Source organism: Molothrus ater, chromosome 10 (assembly GCF_012460135.2).
Source record: "Molothrus ater isolate BHLD 08-10-18 breed brown headed cowbird chromosome 10, BPBGC_Mater_1.1, whole genome shotgun sequence".
NCBI lineage: Eukaryota > Metazoa > Chordata > Aves > Passeriformes > Icteridae > Molothrus > Molothrus ater.
In genome coordinates this window covers 16,881,487-16,897,520 of record NC_050487.2, presented here as the reverse complement: position 1 = coordinate 16,897,520, position 16,034 = coordinate 16,881,487, and the positions used below count along the sequence as shown (strand labels likewise).

General features: G+C 40.1%; 1 protein-coding gene across 1 annotated transcript; it reads left to right on the top strand.

The window, feature by feature from the left end:
• Positions 1 to 5,746: 5,746 nt before the first annotated feature.
• Positions 5,747 to 15,127, top strand: LOC118690107 (cytochrome P450 2J6-like). The gene is made up of 9 exons (XM_036388824.2): positions 5,747 to 5,932; positions 7,322 to 7,484; positions 9,004 to 9,153; positions 9,737 to 9,897; positions 10,404 to 10,580; positions 11,335 to 11,476; positions 12,811 to 12,998; positions 13,405 to 13,546; positions 14,713 to 15,127. Exons 1-9 carry the CDS (start codon positions 5,765 to 5,767, stop codon positions 14,889 to 14,891), a joined length of 1,470 nt encoding a protein of 489 aa, XP_036244717.1. The 5' UTR covers positions 5,747 to 5,764; the 3' UTR covers positions 14,892 to 15,127.
• The last annotated feature ends 907 nt before the right edge of the window (positions 15,128 to 16,034 follow it).

Genomic DNA, 16,034 nt, shown 5'->3' with positions numbered 1-16,034 from the left:
TTTCACTTAGAATTTTATTTCATTCTTAGTCTTGATAGTGGGTCAAAGTGCCAGTTATTGAATAGTTATCCAAGGTTTTCAAGAGTTTTGCATAATGGTAACACCTCAGGCAGTTTCATGTAGTTAAACATTGAAATGCATTAGTTATTGTCATTCTGAAATACTACAGTTATTGTGTGGTTACTTTACAGAAGAAGAAACATCTACACAATATCTGAGGTCTCTGAGGTGTAAAAGAATGAGTTCATGCAGCATAAAGCTCAATTATTGTCTTTAATAAGAAAAATAAAAGGTAATTTAATAATTTGAAGAGTATCTTCTTTTACCTTTTATCATATCCTGGGTTATGATATTATGTGAACACTAGTTAGAGATTATTTTTCTATCCATCAGATTATATGATGTTTTCTAACTTTTCTTTTTAAAAATTTTTAATTTTATGCTAAGTTTTAAAATCTTCTGGTTCAAATTTTGCAGATGAAACCATGCACATGTTCTATTAAATCTGCAGAAAAGAACAAAGAAATGGAAGAAACAGGAAAAACTTTTAATCCTTACTGATTTGTGGATCCCATAAGTTTACCAGAGAGATTTGTAGTAGTGTGTAGCAAACTTTAACTTGAGACTTACTTTTCATACTTACTGATATATTACACAGTATTTTTCAACACTTTGTTCAAGAACCTAGCTAATGTTATCTTCAAGACTAAATAGGAGATTAAGGAAATCCATACAACTGTAGAAGTTGTCTGTTTCAATGTTTTATCATAATTTCTCTGAGCGGGAAAAAAATTCTTGCTGAATTTTTTAGTCTGCACTTTTCAGCTCAAAAAGTTTCTGCAAAATCAAGGGTATTGATTGGAATCAATGTATGTTATGAACCTGAAATATAAAGGTTTAACGCTATCCACGGGCTTCTTAAGAACTGAATTAACCTTCAAGAATTGGAGAGTTACAGGCATGGACACTCATTTCAGTTAATTTTCTAATCAGCTCATTTTTTTTTTTGTGTGTGGGGGTTGGTAAAAGAAATGGTGGTAAATACAATCTTGCATGATTCAGTCTTGAAAAATGTGTAGATGACAACTGGTCTTTTTTTCTGGGGTGGATGTAATAACTTCAGGTTCCAAAAGAAACACAGGGGCAGTTCACAGGGCAGCAGTGACATTGCAGCATTTTCTTACCTTACCTTCCTGAGCAGCCACCTCTCAACTTCTCTGTGCAGTTCCATGCAACACTTCTGCTTTAGTGTGCTGCATGTGCAGCTGCTTTTGCAAGAAGTGTGGAAGTGGAGCAGCCAGCAGAGGCCAAGGGCCATGACTGTGTGCCTCTGTTATCTGTTTGTTTAGGTTTTTGGGCAGAGAAATGGAAACAGAAAAAAATTCAGCAGCATGGTTCTATGAGTCTTACAATTGAAGAGTTAAATGGACAAAAAACTGAGGGAAGCAATTTGAAATTCAATAACTTTTATGGTTTTTGCAGCCAATCATGACAGTTCCATATGTATAGCAAAAATTGCAGTGTTACTGAGTAATGCTATTGAGCAGTTATTTATCCACCCATTTTTTTCAGATTTTGCTGCTATTTGAGACTTTGAAATTAGTTACTTGATGAAACTATCTAACTAACTTTGCTTGCTGCTTGTGTGCATCAGGACTTCATTTCTTCATTTGTTTCATTTCTTCCCAATTCATCCAGTTGGTCCTGTCTGGTTAAAAGGAAGTGAGTGCTGTCCTATTTCTTATTTGTGCACAGAATCACTTGTCAAGTTTGCAAGTTTTGCAACAGTTAAGGACCCCTGAAAGCTCTTGATGCTCTCATGCCCATCAGTGGGGGTATAATTTATACACTTAAAATTACCAGAATTAAGATGAGTTAAGCCATGAAGTTGCCTATTAATAACAGTGATTATGATGCAACTTAAGAAAAGAAAACAAAAAGAAAGAAAAGGTCTTCATGTAAGAGAAATCTGGGTCCAGCTGAATAAGTCTGGGCCCACCAGGAGTGTTACTCTGAGTATGACCCTTTGAACACTGTGGGCAGTGTGTTTTCCTGATGCTAGGTGAGAGCTGTGGGCAAACTGAAATACACTGAGGCAGAGTTATTTCACAAAAGTTTGGGCTGAAGTTCACAAGGAGAGAAAAAGCAAGGAAGCTGTTTCAATACTGTGTATTTTTATATTTTCAGTACATGTGAGTAGTAGCTGTTCACATAAATCTTGCTCGATCTCCTCTTACACAAATACTATTGCAAGAGCTGCATCTCCACTTAAGATGACAGATATTAAGTTGGATTGTTTTGAGCAGATGAGGAAATCTGCTTTTGCAATGAAGGTTTCAGGCCACAGGAGTGGGAAGCAAAGAAGAACATCATTAGGATGGTGTGAAGCAAAGGATAAATGTGCATACTGGGAGTGGAAAGGGCTCCTGGCACACCTCTGCCCAGAGTGTGTCATCTGCTCTCACAGACAACCAGGGCTTGTTTTTCATCTGTTACAGGGACAGATGTATTAGAAAACACAGCCTGGTGTTCTTGCTGCCTGGCCTGGCCTCAAGCTAAACAGCACAGGTATTGCTAAGATGGTTTTGGGATTTGTTTGTGGGTTTGTTTTTTGTTGTTGTTCTTTCCCCCTTGCCTTCCAGTGGAGACACTAATTTGGGTTTCTCAACTTGGCTGTCTCTTCCTCCCCTGCACTCCCTGATCTTTCAACAGCTCCATAACAGGAACTGTTAATTGATTGGAGGCATCAGAAGTTGTCTGAGGGAGGAGAGTTACACTGACACTCTGTGTCCCAGCAAACACTGAGAGAGGGAGAACGTGGCTTACAGCACAGCTGGAGTGAGCACAAGACTGGGAAATGTGAGCCAAAGAAATTCCCATTCTGTGTTCAGTTCAGGAAAAGAGAACTTTGCTGACATGCATTATCAATAAAGTATATAGGGTTTTGCCTCCTGCTGTCATCTGTTTTGTTGGGACTTGAAGATTGATGAGCTTTTAGTTTGCATAGACAAAGTATTGGAATGGAACTTGAACTTCAGATTCTGTTCCTAGATTTGTTCATAGCTTGTCTGTGACTCTCATGAACTTGCTTTATCTCTCTGGGCCTAATCAACCCTGATGTTCACTTTTTGAAAGAACTTGAAGGTTGACTAATGAAAGTCAAGTTGTAGATGGCAGGTACGATTGTTTCTGTTCTGGTCTTTCCCTATATTTTCTTCCTACTCCTCTGCTCTAAAGCCTTCATTAGAAAAAAGGGTTTTCTGAGCTGTCTAAACATCTTCCATCTCTGCCAAGGAGCCTTTGTGACAGTATTTGTTAGATAATAATGAGTAAGACTTGCATGGAGAGGTGCTATTCACAAATAATGAAGCAAGGAAAACTGATTTTCCCCAAAACAACTTGCTGAAAGCTTCTCTGTAAACACCTGCCTCTACCTGCTTGATCTCACAATTATTTTATTTGTATTTTAGTCCTTAATTCATGCACTTAAGTCCTGCAATTCATGCACATTGATGGAGTTAATTTAAATTCTATCAATCTGTATTACAATGAATCGTAGCATTCATCACTTTCTCTTCCTGCTAGTAATACATAGTCATCTCAAAATAAAACCAGTTGGTATATCTAATCTTGCAGACATTTACCAACTTTTTGGCATCACTGGCATGCAGTGAGAGCAGAACTAGGAAAAGCATGAGCTCTAGCTATTAGGAAGGAAAGCAACTGCTGTAAAAATTCCTCTTTTTGTTTTCCCATTGTTATCATTGTTGTTTATTCTGTGTGGGCTGTTTGGTTGGTCAGTTTTGCCTGTTGAGGTGTTGTAATGCAGTGCTATTTAGGTGAAAGCAATGCAGACCTTGCACCAGTGCTGTGGTGCTCTATGTCCTGATGGTGTGGGAGCTACCAAGGCCTGGTGCCCTTTCAGTCTCCCTGGTTTGTGAAGTGCTGTGTAATCTTGGCAGTGTTCTGCAGTCAGCTGCAGAAGAGCTGAGCAGAGACAAGAATTTCATAAATGAACCATAGCACATACCCTTTTCTCACTGAAGTGTCAGGAAGAAATAATTAATGTTGTACAGACAGTTTTCCTTCTGGCATTTCCTAATGTTTGAGTATTTGCAGCCTCAGCATTCTTTTTGGCAATTTTCCAGAGCAGTATCTATTAGCCCAGATGCTGCACTTGGAATGTCAGCTGTGGACAGAACAGAAAATTGGAGCTAAGATTTGTTCAGATGAATTTGCCAGGGACAGAGGTTTAGAGACAGCCTAGGACCAACTCGTTCTTTCCTGGAGGACAGTATGGTTATTGCAAATATATTTGATATATATTGCAACTGATTCCTGAGCACTGGAAGAAATTTCTGGAATCCAACCCAGATTAGTTACTGTGTAAGGAAGGATTTTTTTCTCCAGGGAAGTGTTCTTGCCCTTGTCAACAGTGATTGACATAGGTGCCTTGAATGCTACTGAAGAACTTGGATGAGTTGAATAAAATGTGAAAAAAACTTTCAAAACATGCCTGATGTCCTTTCTGCCAGCTGGTCAGTGACACCAGTGGATTATGCAAGTGGAGTTGTGAGGATAAGTTGAGGTTTTTTTAGACAGCAAATCTTGAGACAGAATGACAGCCTGCAGGGACATTTCTGCTGTGAGAGGAGCAACAGCCTCAGAGAAAGCACAGGCAATACAGTGGGGGTGTGGTGGAAACAGCAATTAAGATCAGTAATTGCCTTCTTGTGTTCTTTCTGCAGGGCTATGTATATTTTTGGGCAAGCAGTCAGCACATATGGAGTTCTTTGTCTTCTGCAGCCTTTTGCAGGTGTTTAGATTCTCCCTGTCTGATGGAATTAAAGGCACTCCTTCAGGGAGCACTGCATAGCCCCATCCCTATAAGGTCTGCTGTTCTTCATAAGGCAGCTTGGTACCAACATCCCAAACAGCCTATTCCACCAGATTCCATTCTAGAAATCTTCTAAGAACTGCTCCTCTTTGTAGGGATTTTTTTTTTTTTGTGTTGAGGAGGTCTTTGCATGTGCTGCTTCAGGTGCTGTGAATACAAATAAAGCAAAGAATTACAGGGTCTGGAATTAATTCTGCTGAGCAGAACTCCTGCTACTGAGATAAGGCAGAAATTAATTCATAAAGCCTTATGGGGGACAAGAATTCAGCCCCAAAATGTAGTTTAATGTGAGGTCTGCTACACTTTTTGCCAATAGCACTAGTTATGTTTGATTCTTCACTGTGCTATTTGCAGTTCATCTGTATTGTTTACTGTGAGATTTTAAATTACAACCCTTCATTGCTCTTGGTTCCCAAGTCTGCATCTCTACCCACTGTTGTACAAGGCTACTGGTTGCTTACTTTTACCTCTGCCACAAGAAGGCTACCTGATGAGTATTCCTGCCCTCATCTGACAGCTTACTGCTTTGTACCTGAGTTCTTGGCATGCATGTAGTCAGTATTTTGAGTGACACATTCCTCAAACTGATTGCTCAAGAGGATGTTTCTGGCTGAGGTTCCCACCTTCTCTGACCCAGCCTCTGCTGGATCTTAAAATAATGGTATAAATTAGCATATTGCAGCACAGTGATGTATTAAATAACACTCAAGAATGGAAATAATCCTCATTCTCTTGGATCAGGAAGAGTGGTAGGAAAGAAGGGAGGTGAAAATTCAGAAATCTTCAATGTGACAGGGAAGAGTTCAAAAGAACAATTTCAACAGACGTATTTGTAGCAATTTTATAATACGAGTTTGGAAGTGTGAAATGATGATAAGTGTAATTTTCATATCCCTGGTTTTGTTTCTTCTGAGTGCACAGTTCCTGAATTTGCAATGGAAGAGTCGTGGATTTCCTCCTGGACCAACCCCATTTCCCATCATTGGAAGTGTCTGGTGGATAAACTTTAGAGCTGATCACAGGAGCCTGAAAAAGGTATGTATTTGCAGATGTGAACTAAAGAGCTATTGAGGCAAAACCTGGAAAAAATGGTGGTGGTTGTTGTTAGGCTGATGTAGTAACAGGGAGAACCCTGAGAGAAGGTGATTTGTGGAAGTGAAGTGCCTAAACAAGTTAAGGTAAAAATCCTGCAGACAGTCTAATTCATGTAAAAGCCTAATAATTTCATGTGAAAGACTCATTCATATATGTGTGCAACTTAAACAGAACTGAACATAATAATTTTGCCACAGAAAATACTTCTATTTTTAAGGGAATCTTTGGCCTTGAAAGAAAACAATTATTCTCAGATTTCCCATCATAGGCATTTATTGAAAATAATTTTAAACTAGGTGTCTTGAATTCAGAGGTGTCTTGAACCAGAATATCTTCTGCTCTTATGGAATGGAAAGAAGATTGTATCCCATATGCAGCCAAATCCTTTCATGCATTGTTTCTCTGAAGTCCATTCTGGGATGTACTCTTTGCAGATAAACTAAAGATGTAAATAATGGTGAAAGGAAATAATTGATGGGAAGAATGAGCTCCATGCTAAGCCTGCTCATACAGATTCTTTCAGTTTTCAACATCCTCCACTGAGCCAAAATATCACAAGAGAACCCAATATGTTAATATATTTTTCAAATTGCTGCCTTTCCTTAAGTGCTAAGTGCAACTTGCAGGTCAGAGGGTATCTGGCTGCAGCTGAAGGGAGCTTAATGAGCATGATGCTAAAATTTTCTGATGGGTACATGTTAATGACTATGAGAGGACAGATCTGCACTGGTTCTTGGTCAAGCATCAGGGACTTTGTCCTTGCAGAATACCCACGGCATTGCCTGAGAGCAGTTACCATCAGTACCCAGAGATGGCATCTATGCTTAGATGCCTCAGTTGACGGTATTTCAGTATAAGATGGGAAGAGTTCTTGCCATTGAAAGGTGAAATCTGCAGTACTTAGAACTCTAGAAGGGGAGTTCTGGAATTCATAATTTCAAGAAATTCTGGATGTTGTCTGAGTCAATGAAATATGGAGTTGAAAAATGTAACCAAGAATGGCCGGGTGGAATTTCATAGGAAACCTTGTACAGATCCATAAACATTCAAGGGCATTTACCCTATGGTTGGTATTGCAAAGGTAACCCAGGCCAGGTTCTAGAAAAGGACCATTTATTCTTTCATTGCTTACATTTCTGTGGGTGTTGTGTTCCCAGAGAGAGCCCAGACCCTTCTTGTGGAAAGCACCCACACCACAAAACAGCCACTGTCCCTTTTCACCTGCTGAACCCCTGAGCAACGTTGTGCTGAAGACAGCAGCCCATCGTGTGTGCATGTTCTTTGATGTTTCTCCCATGGGGTTTTTTTGGGCACTGATCTTACCTGCAGCTGGCAAAAACCTATGGCAACATCTGCACCCTGTGGTTGGGTCACAGACCTATGGTGGTGCTCTATGGGTTCCAAGCTGTGAAGAATGGTCTCACCAACAACTCGGAGGATGTTTCGGGGCGACTGCAGACCTACACTTTCAACCAAATGGCAGGTGGAAAGGGTAAGATGTTCATGTCTCTGGAAGGACTTCACCCTTGACTGTCTTTGTTTCCTCTTGTGTTTTTCTTACTGAAAACCCCTTAGTTCCCAACTGACTTTTTCTGTCTGCTCAAGGTGAATCATATTATCCTGAAGCATTATCCTAAGTGGTCTCCAAATCCCACTGTCATACATGTATTTCAGAATCTTATCAGAGCAGCATGGGCAACGTTCTTAGTGTTGTCTGCATGCCCTGATTTGAAATAATCCTGAGCCTGCAGCCTCCTTTGCAAGCTGAGACTAAAGTAAATCTTTATGCTCCCAGTTGTTTAATTACAGCAAAGGCTGCTGTAAGGAAAGCATATATGGAACTTTGATCAAGTCTTGCTCCGAAGTACAAAGTCACAGGAAGGTCAGTGGAGCTTTAAATTTATTAGCCAGAGTGTTCAAAGTGTTGTATTGTCTTATCACAAACACTGCTGAATCACAGTGGAGAGAGAATAAGGATACTGATATGTTTAAAACAGAAATAATTGAACTTGTTTCCATCAGCCTCTTATCCAGAGAATGTACAGCAGATGCCTTTACCCTCAGTCAGGATTTGTTTAATGTGAACTACTGTCTGGAAAGCTTTAATTTGTAATACTAGCCAGTGTAAGTAGCGAAACACTACTTTAAAGTATAGAGATTTTTAAGTCTGGGGCCATTTCAGTCCATTTGGAAGGATCTGTATTGCCACTTTTTATCGGGGTGCTGTGGAGAAAAGTAGCTGGGTTGTGACACATGCCCTAAAACTCTTAATTTGTAGCAGGGATGGCATTAACCAACAGCTGCAGCTCAGCTGCAAGTTTGTGACTGCAGCACAGATACCACCTGCCTGTCCCTGGTTCCCAGGACAGCAGAAGGAATAGGGGAGAGCTGTCCCAGTCTCTAATGAAGCAGCTGTCTCAGGGAGCAAGCTGGCTTTCCCAGGGAGAAGTGCAGGCTAGACTTGTGAAGGGAATTTCCACACCAAGCAGATTAAATGGTTCATGCTGAGTGGTCTCTGCTAGAACACAGACTCACAGCAGAGCAGCCTGGGATTCCTTTCTGTCCCACAGAAACTCTTGATCTTAAGAAGCTGTTTGCAGATTGGCTAAAGCCTATTTTTCCTTCTCATTTTGGCTGGGTGGTTCTTGCCCTGGCTTCATTGTCTTTCCAGAAGGGACCTTTCCAGGATGAGAACTCAATATTTGGTATAAAGATCCTGGTAGAACAGGATCCCTCAAAGACCTGAAACAGATGCTTCTGAAAGAATAGGACTAGGTTAGGAAGGCAGGTGTGTGAGTCCAGAGGTCCAAGAGGGTTTTTTTTGCAGGGATGGTAATGTCTTAACCAAGGTGTTTTCTCAGCCTCTAACAACATTCAATTCAAAGAACACTGCCCTGATGTGTCCCCCCTCTCTGAGCGACAGCATGATGAGAAGATGACTCTTACTGTGTTTATCATCTACAATTATATGAACTTTATTATGACATAAAATCAATTCTTGATGGTTAAAGGTATCTTGGTCTCAAATGGTCTCATCTGGAAACAACAGAGACATTTTGGAATTGTAACTCTCCGAAAACTGGGAATGGGGAATAAAGGAATGGAGCGTGGGATACAAACCGAGGCCCGTTACCTGGTGGAGTTCTTCAGAGACAAGGAGGGTATGGCATTGACACAGTGCTTGGGGGCACACACAGTACAGACTGCTTGACTCTAAGGGTTAACACTACTTTTGTTACTCAATAGAATAGATTTGGAAGCACACCTTAGATTTGCAGATTTAGGATAAGGTGCTAAAGGATTGCAGACCACACATTCCGTGGCATTTGCTAACAGACTGGAAAAAGAAACGTGAAGGAAACAGCAGAGACATCTCTGAACCCAAAATACAGGAATTTCTTTGCTTATTTTTTGACAAAACCCCCTCTGAACCCTTGAGATTATTTGACCTCAGCAGTTTGTATTTTGGGATCAACACCAAGATTGAGATTAAAAAACAAAGCAAAGCAGAAAGCAAATTAAAAAAACAAGACCAGGAGTTAAAGATTTGAGACTTTCCTGTCCTCATTTTGGAGTGAGGTTTATCTTTTGTTACATTTCCTGGTGAGTTTTGGGTGTTTCTGAGTAACAGTATAAATATCATAGAGGACATCTATTACAAAATGTCACTGTAATCTTGTTCTCCCAAATGGCAAAGGATGAGAAGGAAGTGCTTTGGAGATGAATGTTTTTCTCTGTCTGCAGGAGAAGCTGTGGACCCTTCCTTCCCCATTGTCCATGCTGTCTCCAATGTGATTTGTGCTGTGGTTTTCGGACATCGTTTCTCCCTGGAGGATAAAACCTTCCACCAGCTGATTGAAGCCTTCGATTATATAGTGGCTTTTGGGAACAGCCACTTTCATTATGTGAGAATATTACTAATGAGATTATATATTACTTATTAGATTATTACTAACATGCAACAACTTATTTGATCATTGGGCTCATTATTTATTGCAATATAATTATATCAGTATGTATATTATTAAAGTATTGCATTATTGAATACTGATAAATATTCTGACTGTGAATATGATCTGGACCTGCAATGCTTTGGGTTTGACATGATTCAATTATGAATATTGATACATCTATCTGCAAAAGTAGATTATTTTGTTGGTGAATTAACAGAGTAAATACAAATGGAGTTATCTAGTAAAGATGGGAAAAAATCTAGGGTGGAAACTGTGCTATCCCTAATTTGTGATTTTAATGTGTGTTTATGTACTAAACATTTCTTTTGATGCCACAGAATGTTTTTCAGAGCAATTAATTCAGCAGTTTAGCACCAAAAATGTCCACACTATATCTCTGTCATGAGGCTTCTCTACAGTGTCACTAACTGCTTCTGTGCTGAATTCTTGCTCTCCAGATGTGTGAAATGTTACCGTGGTTTGCAGAGCACCTCCCAGGACCTCTACATAAAGCAAGATTTTCCCGGGATTTTATTCGCTCCTTTGTAAGGCAGGAAATCAAAAGTCACAGGGAAAAAGGCAGAATAGATGAACCAGAAGATTTCATTGACTTTTACCTGAAGCAGATAGAGAAAGTGAGTGATTATTGCTATGTGCATTGTCCATGACACAGACCCAACCATAATAGGTTCCCTGCCGTTGTCTGCCCACAACAACATTACTACAGAGCTCTGCAAGAACAGCTTAAAAACTCTGCTGTCAAACTCAAAATATGAACTTTGAATAGTTAGTTCAAGAACTTCTTCTAGAAGTACAAATTATTTATATTGGTTTGTTATCATATTTTGGAATCCTTAGTGAGGGCTAGGCAGTAGGGATTACCTTGAAAAGGTGCAGGTATTTAGGTGGCTGCTGAATTCTGATTCTTGCTTTGTACTATTTTTGTGCTTAGTAGTGCTGTATGAGTATCATGACAATCTTAAAATGTTGTCAGTCTGTGCTCTGAAAAAAAGCATAAATCTTTAAAAGGATAACATTATATATTAGACAGATTCCTGGAATCAGCAAATGTGCTGGAAGTGGTATGGATGGGATAAAACTACCTAGAAATGTGTTTTTCTGCTGTGGAAGTTAACAGAAATCAACATGCCACTTTACAAGGTAGCATAACAGGACTTATACACCTGACACATTCAACAGCACCTGTAATTTAACAGTATCACTGTACTCATTTGAGTAAAGTCTTTGCCTATATCTGTGTTCTGCTCAAGTTATCTGTGTTTTCTTTGTCCTCTAGAAATCTTGTTCCTTTAGATACAGTGATAATTGTCTGTCTCAGTGCTATTACACAGCTATACTACATTTTACCTTTCTCACTGACACTTGTAGACTAAAAATGTCCCCAATTCTACGTTTGATGAAGACAACATGGTGCAATCTGTTTTTGACCTTTTCCTGGGTGGCTCAGAGACCACAGCCACCACTCTGCGCTGGGCTCTGCTCTATATGTTGGTTTACCCTGACATCCAAGGTGAGTAGCACACAACAAGCATGGATATTATTAAAGTAGAGCAGTTTTTGTTTTTTTTTTTTGGCTAAGATCAAGCTTTTTTTTAAGATCAAGCTTACTTTAAAGATAATTTTTTAGCTTTGCTTTTAATAAGCCAATGTAGTAAATTTTTTTCAGACTGAGATTTTAGAATTTCAGGGATGTTCAGGCTCTGATACTGTATTGGGTCCTGTTGATTTTTGTCAGACTCTTTCAGCACTGTAAGCATATAATGGAAGATACAGGCTGAAAGCACACAAGGTGGAATAAGAGTTTGGGTTAGGGAAAAGTGAAGATTTTCTGGCATCCAGCACGTGTAATAAGGTTATATTATTTGAGTTCATTAATTGAGACATCAGTCAAATTTCTGTAAAACAGATATATTTATTCTAATGCATGGGAATGTTAAACAGAGAAGGAAGACAAAAAGATGATCCAGAAATTCTGGACAAGATCACAGTTGCGCACTAGTTTCAAAATTTTTGGGTGATTTGGTAGAGAGTTTTCAGAGGTGATGAATTACTAAGCCAAGTACATATTCTTGACTCTCAGGCTGAGGGCTAGAAATTCTTTTCATGCTTGTGGTGCTAGAATGCTTGAAGAACAGAGCCCTGTGCACACACATGCACTTCAAATTCTGATAAACTATAAAGAAAAAAATTCCTCTTAGCCAAAGTTTTAAATGTGAAATCTGACCCCATCTGAGACGGTATAAGGTGTGTTAGTAAGCTTAGATAGCAGCCCAAAGAGATTAATATTTGGTGATGGTAGATCATATTTAGTAATATGATCCTATTTCAGTTCTCAGCATTGCACATGTGTCAGCTCGATGTGGTGGCTTGCTTGCAACACTGTCATTAGTGTGCTGTGAGTCTGTATTTGATTGGAGTAAAATCAACAGCTTAATTGAATTGATGTCATAATAAGGTCTTGTTATACTTGTAGTTTTCTCCACCTCTTTTAAATATAATGCTCCATAAATCTGTTGGGCTTGTGGAAAGAGGGTCTGAACATAAAACCTATCAACTAGAAAACAGAGTGTAGTAAAATCATAACTAGCTGGTTATGATTTATACAAATCATACATTTATACAAATGCATTTGTATAAATGTATGACTTGTATAAATTTATATTAATATAAATGCATTACATATATACATTTATACAAATGCATTTAAACTTCAGGATATGGTAAGTATAAATTATTTGTATATCGTTATTTTTTCTATCACGACTATACTCCAAAAAGGAAATGAAAGCTGTTTCATCCAAAACAGTGTTCTTACTTCTATAATGGATATTTTAATTTTTTTAGACAAAGTCCAGAAAGAGCTGGATGCTGTTCTGAGTCCCTCCCATCTCATCTGCTACGAGGACCGGAAGAAGCTGCCATACACGAATGCTGTGGTTCATGAGGTCCTCCGCTTCAGCAGCATTGTTTTAATCACAATTCCCAGAGAAGCTGTGAAGGATACCACTGTTCTGGGGTATCATGTTCCAAAGGTACAGATATCCCTTCTATTCTAACGTGATCTTTGGCCACCAGTAAAGGTTTACCATTAAACCCTTTCCCCTCCAGTTCAGGACAGGAAGATCATTTCACTAGATTTAGGATATGGTGCTAAAGAACTGCAGACCACACATTCTATGGCATTTGCTTACAGACTGGAAAAAAAGACATAAAGGAATACAGGGAAATCCCTGAACCCAAAGTACTGAAGTTTCTTTGCTTATTTATTTTTTGGCAAAAACCCCTCACAGCCCTTGAGATTGTTTTTCCCCTAATTATGTAATCTTTCATTTCTACTGCCTTTCTGTGCGCAGAATTATAGCTGGAATCTGTTTGTGTCCTTTTATTCTTTATGTGTGAGAGCTAGAACTGTGCCAACTGCCTCTTCCTTCCTTTCAGGGCACTCTAATCATGGCAAATGTAGACTCAGCTCTTTTTGACCCTGACTATTGGGAAACACCTCACCAGTTCAACCCTGGCCATTTCTTGGACAAGGCTGGAAATTTTGTGACCCGAGAGGCCTTCTTGGCCTTCTCAGCAGGTGAGTGCACTGAGAGCTGAGCCCAGGTGTGTGGGTTAGATGAAGTTGTGTTATTTTCATTGTGGAGAAGGCCAGAGGAGAGTGTAACCCCAAACTGTAGGAGCACATTGTTTTCCCAGCCCAGAAAAATGTTTGACTGCAAAAATAAGTTGTTTGGAAATTGTATAAACACTTGATCTAGATTTTTGTGAATATGCAATGAAGATAAAATGAGTAAGGGCCCAGAATTCCCAATCACTTAGGAACTTGAGTCCTTACACTGTTGCCCTTGGTCCTCCTCTATATATGCCGGGTTATGCCATTACAGTGGATATTCTGTGGCAGGCTGCTGTGCTGGAGTTGATTTATTTTGTATAAGTATTCATCAGTGCAGAGAGATGAGTGGGAGATCCAGAAGCTGGATCAAATACATCCAGAAGTCTATGTCTTTCCTGTGGGGTTTCTGGAATCACTCTTTCACCAGTGTGTGAGTTTATAGAAGCTTAAACAAACAAAAGCTCTTGGGGATCATGCCAGGAGCGAATAGCCTGGTTGTCAGAGCTGTCAGCTGAGATGGGAAAGTGTCAGGCTCAGGTTTCTGGTCTAAATTGGGCAGAAGAGGAATTGGTTTCTCACATCCAAATTGAATGACCTGACCACTGCATTTCAGAGTTTGTCACTGTCTCTGGGAATTGTATCCTGGACAGAGTTAATTAATAAATTGGGAAGAAATTTTTCTTTAACATGTTGTTTTTGCTGAAACCATTATGTAGGAAAATGTTTCATCAGGTGTAGAATGTCCTCTGTCTTCTGATTTTTCACTGTTATTAGGGAAGATAAGTCAGCCTGTTCTAAGCAGAAGCCACGAGGGAACCTAAATATGCTTTCTTGTTTTTAATTGGAATCAAAGGATAGAAATCCCTTTCATAAAACTAGGAAGTCCTGTAGATTAAAAAAGCAAGAATGAAACTTCTGAGAAGCATTTCTGGTATCTTTTCTATAATCTGGGCAGATCCTGCAAAGATGAATTGCAGAAATCTCAGTTGTAAGTCCAGTTCAATCTGAGAGGAAATTGTCAAATTCAGCAAAGCTCTTTGATCCTTGATGAACCTGAGAAAAGCTGGGAAACAGGTGCTGGTTGCAGACCTTGGTGGGGACTGACTTCTCTTTCTGTTCACCCCTTGCAGGTCACCGTGTTTGTCCAGGAGAGACAATGGCCAAGATGGAGCTTTTCATCATGTTCTGCAGCCTGTTGCAGAAATTCAAGTTCACTGTACCAGAAGGAGTTAAGGAAATCAACACAGACATTATCTTTGGGAGCACCATGAAACCCCATCCATACAAGCTCTGTGCAGTTCTGCGCTAGGTTGCTCAGCATTAGAGATTTAAGAGGCACAGACACAGGTTTGGTAGTGTGCTGGTATTTGTGCAGCTTTATGGTTCTCATTTTTAGCTCAAATTCAGTGCAAATCTCTCCTTGTTGTGTTATATGTTTTAGAAGCCAGGCCTAAAAAATACTCTGTTTTTCCTGTGTCTGGAAAGTGTCTGTACTTCATTTTTTTTTCTGCTGTGTTACAAATGAAATAAATGTAGACAATTATTGCTCTGTCTAGTCTTACTAGAAACTCGACAGAATCTTCCTGGAGGGAGGAGGAGCATCAGAGCCAGGCTCTGAGCAGCCTTCCCCTACATTCTCAAATCCAGAATGGTCGTGGGAATGCTGTTCCCAGAGGTGGGGGCTCTGGGCATTGCCAGAGCTCCCAGGTGTGGTTGCATGGGAACTCAAAGCTGTGAAGGGGCATCTCAACTTGCTGGGAGCAGCTTTGTCTATTTAGCCAAGAGCCACGGGCAGATGAGTGCTTGAGACTGGAAGTAAAAGAGAGACAACAGCGCAACTGTTCATTTGGCTGTGAGGCTTGTGACTTAGGCCAAGAGCAAAGGCAAAGCCCTCCTATTGCCTGCTGGAAATTGCAGAGGGAAGCCCCACTGCTGGTGGAATGCAGTGGGCTGGCCTGAAATTTTTTTTTTTTTTTGACATATACTCTTGTGCATTTGAGAGGCATTTCGTGAAGGTGGGAGTCCTCTCATGTGCCAGGGTTTATAATGACAATGATGTACAGCAGATTAGGTTGGCCATGTCTCTTCATTGATGCCCAAAGCACAGTTCAGGGGGCAGCTTGCAGTCTTTGCAGTCTTGAGCAGCAAAGCTTGTTGCCTGCAAAGGAGGGGCAGGGCAGGAGATATTGATGTGGCGTTCTCCAAAAGCTGTGGGAGAATCAAAGCTCTTGAGAGTTTTCTGTAAGCAGAGAGGCAGCTGCACACAAGCAGCCTTCTGACAGCTGAGCTGCCTGCTGAGTCCCAATGCACGCTGAGGGAAGAGCTGTGCAAGGTGCAGCCGGCAGGAGCAGTGCCCAAGCAGGGCCAGTGGATGGTAAGTGTCAGTAGCCCCTCTCACTGTGAGACTGGCCTTGTTACCCACCCAATACGACTTAAAATCCAAGGTCACAGT

Excerpts from the sequence above, each read along its gene's own strand:
- LOC118690107 (XM_036388824.2), top strand. The coding sequence starts at position 5,765 with ATGATGATAAGTGTAATTTTCATATCCCTGGTTTTGTTTCTTCTGAGT. Across the intron at positions 10,581-11,334 it reads ACCTGAAGCAGATAGAGAAA|ACTAAAAATGTCCCCAATTC; the intron begins GTGAGTGATTAT and ends TGACACTTGTAG. Across the intron at positions 11,477-12,810 it reads GGTTTACCCTGACATCCAAG|ACAAAGTCCAGAAAGAGCTG; the intron begins GTGAGTAGCACA and ends TAATTTTTTTAG.